This window comes from Morone saxatilis, unplaced genomic scaffold (assembly GCF_004916995.1).
Source record: "Morone saxatilis isolate NCDOM2014 unplaced genomic scaffold, NCSU_SB_2.0 Contig20, whole genome shotgun sequence".
NCBI classification, from domain to species: Eukaryota; Metazoa; Chordata; class Actinopteri; family Moronidae; genus Morone; species Morone saxatilis.
In genome coordinates this window covers 14,428,281-14,438,924 of record NW_023339763.1, presented here as the reverse complement: position 1 = coordinate 14,438,924, position 10,644 = coordinate 14,428,281, and the positions used below count along the sequence as shown (strand labels likewise).

The window sequence follows — 10,644 nt, the reverse complement described above, 5'->3', positions numbered from 1 at the left end:
AGGAAACCTTTGTACCATTATCAGATGGTTGACAGTAGAGAGATATGCAGGATGACAACCGCTCCACCTAGCTAAATATTTGCTACAGTGTTGGAAGCGTCAATGTGTCCAAACTGAAAGTGAAGGTTACTGCACACTTAGATCCGTGCATTATCTCAAGTCTATCTGACCTTCATCAGAGCTTACAAAATATACCAAAAAATCAAAAAATTGTGGCATTGACCACCTTGTGAAACTGAGGGATTCAAATGCTGGTAGTCACAGACTGTTGTGACATAAAAAAACTGACTTTCTCAACAATCAGAGTGATGTGTCTGAATATCAGCATGTTGTGTTTCAGTGTTGTATTGTTCAGTTGCAAATTAATGAGAGGCTACATTTGTCTCTGTTGATGATTCACCAAAATGGTGAAATGTGTCAGCTTGCTATGTAGGTGGTACGACTCAATGTCTGCAACAGAAAGGAATTTAATTTTAATTTATGATTTGCAATTGATGTTGTCATGGCAGTTAGCCTAATACCAGTCGTTCACACCAGTGATGCCAAACCCAAGGGGGCTTGAATATTCATGAATGTTGATGTTGATATAGGTCATCATGCTGCTCATAACGTCACGGTCTGCTGATACTGCCAGTGGCCACCTCATATGAAAGGAACTCCAGGGTACCATAAACCTGCCAAAACTCCAAGAACCAAGTATAATAGCAGTCTGATTATTGATGTTACTAATTGTATGTACTGTAATTACCTTGCACACATTTTCCTCTAATTTTTTAACATGTCTGTCAAGCAATTTCCCTTATTCAGACCAGAAATGAGAAGGCTAATCTCTGCTTGCAACTTAATATACTTATACAGTGTATAGTATAGTATAGTATAGTATAGTAATATCAGATGAATCAATATTATTAAAGGATATGTGTTTTTAAATGTTTGTGCTTGTTGTGCTGGCAACACTTCTGTATTACATCATTCCCGATTGTGTCTGCACATTAAGTGTAGGCAGCAGTGTCGAAAAGCAGCTTTTAAACTTAAACATTGCCATAATTAGTCCATCAGACATCAGAGTCAACATGAAGTTTTAATGTGTTTCACTTTGCTGAAATGTGGATTATGTTACACTAAAGTTGTTCCATTCATCAAATAGAAATGGATGTGAATACATTAATGGTCAGAGTCTCATTAATTGCCAAAACAACAAGTGCATTGTAGGCGTGCAACAGATGAAATGTGACATTGTGTGAATAAAAACGCAGTGTCTATATTAGAGAGCTGAAAGTTTCTTCAGTGTCACAGCTGTAATGAAGGTTGTAGGCATGAGATTACAATCGGAAAGGAAAAACATTCATGCCAAAGTATGTAGCCCTTGCACATCTACCCACTAAGAAAACTTGATTCTTTCTTGAATCTTTGTGGCAAGGTAATCCCTGTAATATTCCTCTGATGTCGCCTAATAAACCTAATGGTCTTATTCGTGTGCTGTATTGTCCTGTATATTTCAGACATCTTTGTTATAAGATGCAGTTCATTTTGGCACTGTAAGTTTGTATTTGAAGAATGACTTGAATGACATGAATTCATTGCAACACAACAAAAAATAACCCAAAAAATATACAATACGCCTGGACAGTAAATGGGATTTAACTCAAAATGAGACAAGTATTCTCTTTACTTATTTGCCCCAAACATGATTTGCTACAGTACCACAGTAGCGACTCCCCCCACCCCCCATACAGAGCTCTGACAGTAGTACAACATTTTTTATTTGCCCTGCTTTTTATTTGTCCTCATGCACTCATACATTTCCCATTAGCAGTCTAGTAGTTGTCTCAAATGGCTTTGTTATTAAGTCAACAGCTCTTGTTCAGCAGGTGATTAGATCAGAGAATACAGCCTGGGCCGCACTGTCAGTGAGCGTGATGTCATCAGTACTAGCTAAATGTCAGCGGATGAGATTCATGGAGGATGTGCTGCGTCAGGAGAGTCAGCACTAAATCCAAAATGTCAATAATGAGTAGATGACGTTATACTGTCAATTACTGTATGTATTTTCATTGTCCTTAAACAAGGCTTCTGTAAGAGAAATTCCTGCTTCCCCTTAACGCCTTTAATGCATAGCAGCACCTGTGTCAGAAGAGAAGATCGTCCTGGCTTTCAGAGTCCACAGTGAACTGCAGTGAGCCTCAGCTGTAGCTCAAACAGCCCCTGAGTGTCACATTCCCCTCCAATCAAAGACAGAGTGGCACATCCCTGTCTGCTGTTACACTCAGTGTGCAGTCTCTGAAGGGGCATGACGTCTTATTTAACATGTGTCTTGCGGTCAATTTGTCAGATGGTTTTGACTGCTTTCCAGCGTGTCTTGAGTGCGCGTACACACACACGGGAGCAAAAAAGACTGGATGAAATATCTCTGCTCTGTTTTACTGCATTGAAGGTTATGTTTGTGTGTTTGCACGAGCCCATGAGCGGATACGCGTTGGTACACAAGTGCAGTCCAGCAGCAGTGTGCTTATTTTAAGGGTGTTGACGGTTTCCATTGAAAGCTCATGGCAGCTCAAAGAGGAGCGTAAAATTGGCAAGTGAGGGGGAGTTAGCATGCTGAGGCCTTTGCCACCTCATAGCTCACTGGCTGAAGATGTCTGGATTTATTCTGGGAATGCTACATTTGAGAGAAATAAGTGGGAAGGCAGTTCCTTTCTGCTCTATGTCTGAATACCCTCCAGTGGTGTCAGTCTCAGCGATGCTGTTCAACACCGAGAGAAAGAAGGAGAGTCAGGGTTAGGAAGGTGTAGTGTACCTTGTTTTTACTTGTATGTCACTGTACGTTCAAGATGTACTGTAACAGTGGGTGGGTTGAAAATACCTAAGACAGGAGCTGAGTTTTCGTCTTTGTCTACTTGACTGATATATTTTGTAAAGAAAGTCATTGGTTGTGTCAAAGGCTGTGCTTTTTTGTCATCAGACACAGCTCCCACCTGAACATACTAGTGTTGTCCTTTGGGGGCCACTTTGCTGGTATCAGACGTTGATATGGGAGTAGCGTATTCCCTCACGGTCTCTGCTGCCTCCCAGACACCATACACCAAACAGCCAGGACAGAAGAGGCTCATGTGAACTGACAGGCATGCAGACTGACACCGAGACACATGGATGTGTGGGCAAGTTGCTGGGCAGACAGAGGGACAAGTTGGAGTGGACAGAGGAGGCTAAGGGAGACAGAAAGAGAGAGAAGGCGGTGAGGCAACCAAGGTGTCATGCTGTAGACTGACATCTGGATTAAGCAAACGGCCCTTGACTCAAAGAGAGACAGATATCAGGTTCTAGTCCACCCAGTAAGAGCTGATTTGGTAATGTGCAGGTCAAAAGGTGTCTATGTGTCTATAAAATGTCAGACATCTATGTTACATCCAGTATAGCAACGCTTCAGTGGCTGCATTTCAATGTGTACAGTTATTTAAATGCTGTTAAAACAACCATTGTATGCATTGTATTATACTGTATTCCTCTTTACCTGTGATTATTGGGCATCAGTTTGATTTGATTTGATTATTTTCAATTCAAATTTATTAATTTTATTTGTCCCCAAGTATACAATGCATAACAAAACATACAATTTTCTTTTGCTGTTCTGTCTACAAGGACATAAGGGATGCGCTTTATAATAAAATGTTCATTTATGATGATTTCTTTGGGCTGGATGATTATGAAAACGCTTGAATTGCGCTTCACTTTCTTGTAGTGAACTTTTTGTGCGAAGCTTGGAAGAGAAGACCGAGCTCTATAATAATTTGTAATCTGTAATTTTGTAATGAAATGAAATGCATTTTTTGTGTCTTGTAAACCCATGAGGGTTGAGCACTTTGTGTGCAGGACACAAAAATCAAATCAAATCATACAGAAGCATACAGAAGCATACAGAAACATACAGAAGTTGGCGTAAACATGTGCACAGGGTGGCTTACAGCAATGCACAGTGAGTTGTTTCATCATCATCACAATCAAGGGTTAAGATCATTAGTTTTTGGACTTGGATAACCATGCCAACATCCCCAGCATCATCTCTGGCATATCTACAACTAGTGCTGCAAAGACTAGTTGATTGACAAAAAAATAACTGGCAACTATTTTTAAAATCAATTATTAATTTCAATAATTTTCTGTTTTCTGGTTCCAGCTTCTCAAATGTCACGATTTACTGTTTCTCTTTGACATGTATGGCAGAAAATTCAATATCTTTTGGACAAAACAAGCAAATTTAAGACATCCCTGTGGCATCTGAGGAAATGAAATTTTCACTAGTATCTAACAGTTCATGGACAAAATGATTCCTCAATAAAGAAAATAATTGTTAGTTGCAGCCCTATTTCCACCAGTGAACCTTATGGGTTGACCTAATAGATCAGGATGTGTGTGTTCATGCTCCTGTCCTGGCTATGAGATATACTGTATGTATCGGTACTAATCATATTAATAGATTTACATACAAATAACATTTGCCTTCTGGAAGGGAAAGCAGACTTCGCCCATTCAGCCAGAAAATCAGTGAGTGTTTATGCCAGCTAGAGGTCAATGGTGGTTTTATTCAGTTGTTTTAAAAGTTTTCTTTTCTGCTCCTTGTGAACAGCAGACAGTGTTACATCCCACATGCTCTCCTGCATGTGGAGATGCTCTGCGTTCATATTGTCAGTTTGTATGTGTTTTCTTTTGCCTCGTGGGTGTCCATAAGGGAATTCTCACAATTGTCGATGATGAAGCCATGAAAACAATAACCAGAACGCTCAGCGGTGCCCTTTGAATCAGTAAAACCAAACAAACATGTGATGTACTCTGGTAGCTCATTTAAGAAGCAGTTAGTCGGACAAAATAAACGATGCTTCCTTTTTCTACTTTTGCGGTATGTTACACAAATTGTTTGTGCTATGCTAAGACAAATGTGCTCGCCTTGTTTGGAAAAAAAAAACATCCATCGATTTAAGTGATTGGCCACTTTACACCCACAGATCCCATCTGTTTGAACCTGCAATCAGTGTTGGTGAAGGAAGGGTTTTTCTATTCCTGAACTGCTGCCATTTTTCCATTGATTGCTCATGTTTGATAATGAGAAAAAACAGCATTTACGGTTCAGTCAAGGGATGTGTTGTTTTTCTTCCCACACATTACGTCATGGTCACTCTAGCCCTAACCAGGTTTTTGACATCTGTGGCAGCGCCAGATGTTGCTGTCCTCTGACTGTCTTCTTAACAGCTGAGTGCTGCTGCAAAAAGGTCATCACAGAGATGGATGATGGGCTAACGATACTTAACACACAGACCATGAAGTAATGTGTGCAATATGTTGGCTGTTAACCTCCAGGTTTGTGGTTCTTAATAATTATTAATTTGAGCCAAAAACAATCCCTTAAATACACATGATGTACACCACTGAAATTACAGTTTTTCTATTTATAAGAAAGTTTAGGTGATTTAAAAAAACTAGCAGCACCAGAAACATACTTTCAATCCAGACCAGAATCCATTAAACAGCATTTGCTCCATCTTTGAGAAATTGATATGAAGTTGAGAGCTTGATGTGAACTGGCACATGCATATGTGGGCTTTGAACAGCACCGTGGTATTCAGTGTCTCTGCTGTCACATTTTTCCTGATTGAGTCAATTTAACAAATAAAGCACAGTGTGGGCTATATTTGGCTGAGATCACCAGAGTAATTACCTTGTTTGAAGCCTTTTTACCCGAGCAAAAATGTTTCATTTTTGTCAGCAGGAATTAACTTTCAAAATGAAAGTAAATGAAACCTGTGGAGCACGAACCCCGCCGTCACTCAGTGTCATGTATGAACAATAGCATTCAAAAGAACACTGTACTGCTGATTCAAGGGTAGAGGAATGGTTTAAGTGGGCCTGAAAAGTAATTAGGGCTGGTATTGTTTTTGGTTTCAAACAAACTTCTCTGAACTAATGGGCCATTTGCCTCTGAGTTGCCTTTGTTGAAAAACTCATAATTCCACTGCTGTGCTAGAGAGCTGCGCAACAAGCGCACAAAATTAAGTCTGATTATGTTCAGGTGACACATCATTTTTTCATTCAAATTTGGAAACTTTTTAATGTCTTCAGAAAGCATATTTACAAATATGGAAATTGGAATAGAGTATGACACTTACATGCAACACATCTTATGTTTCTTTTTTCATTAGATAGGTGTGATTGTATGTATGGGTGTGTGTATTTGTGTTTGCACTCACAGCATGTATGATTCCTTATTAAACCTTCTGCTGTCGAGTACTGATGGAAAAGGGAATCTGAATCCATCGTGTATAAGAATTTTATTTTAACAGTCTCACTGTTTGGTGTGATTTCGGGGGTGTATTGTGAGTGTCGGTTAACGTGCCACTGTGTGTGGAGGTGTGTGACTGTACTTGAATACATATTGGTACGGTGCGAGAGTGTGTGTGGGTGCATAAATGTTTGCCGAGCTCCTCCTGCCTCGCTCCAGGCAGAGCTGGCTAACGGAAGAATCCGTGCTGCAGAATCGAGTTGCACTTTGCAGGACGCCAGACGTGCTGCAGCTCCAGGGACCCGAGCGGCTCTCTATCTCCTGACTGGCAGGCCGCTGCTGAGCCCTGCAGCTGCATGCATGTGTGCAACTCCAGCTCAGTGCAATCAGACACACAGATAACCACAGTGAGAGAGGGGTGAGGGAGGGAAAGCAGCATAATCATCGGTGATGGTGTGGGAGAGCAGTGCGTGTGGTGGCTAAATAATAAATGTGGCATATCGGGTTTTGTGTGAAGCCAGACTGAAGCCCGCTCCTGTGGTGGTGCTGAGGGGTGAGGGGAGGATGTAGAGATTTCACACATACTACTCGTCCAGGGATAAAGAGTAAAATAGAAGTTTAGCTGTTAAATCGATTAGTGTTCGACATTAATCATTTAAGTCATGTTAACTAAAAATACTACTAGTTCCACCTTCTTAAATTTAAGGTTCCACCTTCTTAAATTCTCTGAATATCTTTGTATTATGGACTGGTTGGACAACATCTGAAGCAATTTGAAGACTCCACCTTGAGCTCTGATGACTGATAAAAAAAACTAGCAATATATATTTATAGATAATGAAACCAGTCATTAGTTGCACCCCTAAATGGAAGAAACATCAGAGAATGTCAGAACTGGAAGGCAACAACAAGCTGGCCTCTTAGTGAAGTAATAGATTTGGCATTATATTTGCAAAAAACTTGCTGTTTTTCATTAACAACTCCAACCTCCTCTTCCATCTCTCCTCCCCTCTCCTCCCCTCCCTCCTTGTCTTCTGTTTCTCCAAGAAGGTGATGCTTCCTACAGGAGCGGCGTTCCGGTGGTTCCAGTAGGACTCCTCCACTCCCTACCCAAAGCTCTGCCATCAAGTGCAATGCCAACTCCTGGATTGTCTCCGGAACAGACACTGGCTAATAAACAAACAAGCAACAAATAAAAGTATAGAAAACAACAACAAAAAAACAGAAGAACAAAAAAAAACAAAAAAAACCCACAACAAACAAAAAACAAACAAACAAAAAACAATCGGGTAATGGATGCACCTACTTATTCCTTGAACCAAAAATGAAGCGTAAAGAAAAGCATCTATGGCAATTTTCATTCCCTTTTCTATGTTTCCATTTTGGTACCTTTTGTCCTTTTTCCAGCAGGTTTTTTTCTGTCGCTTAAACATGGAACTGTTCATTGCCAGAAACAGAAATGACGGACTGAGTGTGGACAATCAACTAATTTCTGTGTTTGGTGTTAATGTTGTTCATGTGTGGAAAGATACAGTACTTGTGTAGAGAATGTAAATTTACAGCTATATTTCAAAACTAGTGGCTAATGGCAAACATTATTGTAATTCTTCACCATTATGTTACTTAAACCCTTGTCTATTTTATGATTCATTTTGTTGAAGAGTACAGTTTTCAGACAGATCAGTGGTTGTCTTTGAAAGACAAAGAAAATGTTAGCAATTATGACGCGGTGGAATTCGGATTTAAAGGAAACTGAAAAAGTCATGTTATTGGGCAGATCTCCAGAGACTTTTCACTGGTTTGAAGATGCTGTTTGCCAGAGCCGTCACTACTGTAATCTCCTCAATCAGCCCTCCTCTGCATTTCCAAACTTTTCCTTTAGTGAAACTGGCAGCCTTATGTTACTGTGGCCCTACTGAGCATGTGCCAATACTGCTCAGGGCAATAGCATTAAGAGACAGCACTTGCTCTGAGTCTACCCTACTGAACGCACTGAGACAAGATTCCTTTTTTTTTATTTGTTTGTTTATTTGTTATATTTTCATGATTTTGTTATGTTGCTGGGTAGCTACAGCTTTTAAAAATAACCAATCTTTGTATTGTTTAGAAAATTGGACTGGTTTTGTGAATAAAAAGGAATGCATGTATTCGTGTCAAAATTTACAATTCTGATGTTTGTCTACTTGTCTATTTGCATGTTTTTTAAAAACAGCTGATTTGACAAAACAAAAACTTTAAGTATAACTTTTCCATGAACTAAAGAAAATGTTCCCTTTTCTATTATAATTGGACGGTGTGGGGAAATTCTCAAAGATTCTGACGCAAGCAGAACTAAGTATTAAAAGTAAATCAGGTGGTGTTATGGATCACCATGATGTCCTTGGTTTGACTGAGATATTTCTCTCGCTTCCTATGTAATATCTACCTAGAGTGGAATGACTTCTGGAGCCTTGCTATGCTAAAATGTAACCAAAGTGATTTAAAAGATGTTTGAATAAGAACAATTTTGATTGCAGTGTTTCTTCAAAATGCATGAAATCTCCTGAAAATCCTCCCAAATGTCATTTTTTCTCAGTGATTTTCACTCTTCTCCCAGACCTTTGTGACATTTACCCTTCTCCACGACATTTACAGTCAGAAAACATAAGCAGAAAATCATAGATAGTCATTGGATTACTGATGGGCAGTTTTGTTGTTGGCTCTAAGAACTTAACACACTGAACTTAAAGCAGCAATATGTAAGATCTGGTATTTGTGCTCCCAGTTGCAATAGCATTGTCTGTAAATATAGACAGCTGTACACTGGACATCACTGATGATAATAAAAACTAGCGAGTGGACAACTTTGCTAACACAGCCAAACATCAAGCAACTGCAACAACACAAGTTATAGCAATCCAGCTAATATTACTTACTAGTCAAACAGTAAGAAGTCTATCTCTGTGTCTGTCTGCAGCCTTTTATTTTCATGAAGCTTTTGCCAACAACTAAAAGCCAGTCTGAGATTTACCTATTGTTCGGCAACTCCTGTCTCATTGTCTCTTTTTAGCGTCCTCTTAGGTCTCTTACTGTCCATAGAAGCTGCTGAGCCTGGTTACATTGCCCACTGGCCCAGCTGTGGTTCAGGGACGACGCTGGGCACCACTCTCCATCAGCATCCTCTTCCCGCGGTCCAAAGCGTCTCCTCCCAGCGGTCCAAAGCATCTGGGCTACCAGAACAACATTTTGCAGCAGTTACTGTGTAAATAACAGAGTTCACACAGACATCAGATGGGAACCAAAAAACATTAATAATATAATAATATATAGACATAGTGAAAGAGGCAGCATTCACCCTATTACAACTCAACTTAGCATCAAAATAACTTTGAAGCTGTTACTTTAAGGTAGAAAGGTTACATAATGTTGCTTTAAGAAAACATGCAAAAGGACAAAACACTAGGAAATTAAAAAAACATCTTCCAGAACTTGACAACACATGCACAGAATTAAAAAAACCCACTGCAAATATGGAAAACACAACCAAGTTTCCAGGGGACATTAAATGGCTGGGCCATGCATGTTGTCCACCAGATGAAGAATTACCTAATTTTCCAACAGTATTTACAGATTCAACAACCAACTTCAAAACTTTCATGAGTCACAATCCATGGCAAAATATCGTATCCAATTGTTGTCTGTGCTACTTGCAGCGTTACTGTATTTGGTTGTGTTTTCTCTATTTGCATTTAGAAAAATTTAGAAAAAAATGTGGTGCATGTGTTGTCAAATTGATTTCCCTTTTGATTATCTTGTGTTTTGTCTATTTTTGTGTGTTTTCTTAATTTGCAGTACATTGAGTTCTCAGGGTGACCGTAATTAAGGTTATCCTGAAGAAGCCTGGATGAAGTATCTGTGTGGCTGGATGTGTTATGCATTCAAGGAGCAGAAGGGAGTGAAGTTCGGATAAAGACATGGATAAGTGAAAGCAGTGCTGATTTAAAATCCTTTCCAAAATGTGGTCAATCTCACATGGGTCTTAGTGTAATTACTGATTCTAATGCCTCAGGTCTGTGACACTGGAGTGAATTTCCATTTCCTGCTAAGTGATGATTCTCAGTGATTTTTTTTTTTCACAGCTTCCATAGTCACTCTTTCATATCCAGGTGGGGAAGTATATGCAGATTTTTTCTGCAGCCGTAGTGCTGAGTGTTTTTAATTAGTGAATATCCACAGTGGAAGGCCCAGTATGGTGGGCTTGTGTACGAGCTCGTGATCAGCTTGGCGAGTGGAGAGTTGGAGAGTGTAGCTATATTCCCAGCTTCCCCCCCGGTGACAGTGCTGGGCTACTGCCATCGCCATGGCGATTGGGGGAGTGTGTGCGTGAGTGTGTG

At 39.8% G+C, this 10,644-nt stretch overlaps 1 protein-coding gene across 2 annotated transcripts in view; it reads left to right on the top strand.

The window, feature by feature from the left end:
- The window catches only part of cxxc5a (CXXC finger protein 5a), an 11,230-nt gene extending 2,812 nt beyond the window's left edge, over nucleotides 1-8,418 (top strand). The window contains exon 2 of one of the 2 annotated variants that reach the window (XM_035666979.1): nucleotides 7,322-8,418. In XM_035666979.1, the coding sequence (XP_035522872.1) occupies nucleotides 7,322-7,363 (42 nt within the window). In that variant the 3' untranslated portion in view covers nucleotides 7,364-8,418. Of the gene's footprint in view, nucleotides 1-7,318 lie in introns of both variants that reach the window. The other variant, XM_035666978.1, reaches the window with a different exon arrangement.
- Nucleotides 8,419-10,644: the final 2,226 nt, after the last annotated feature.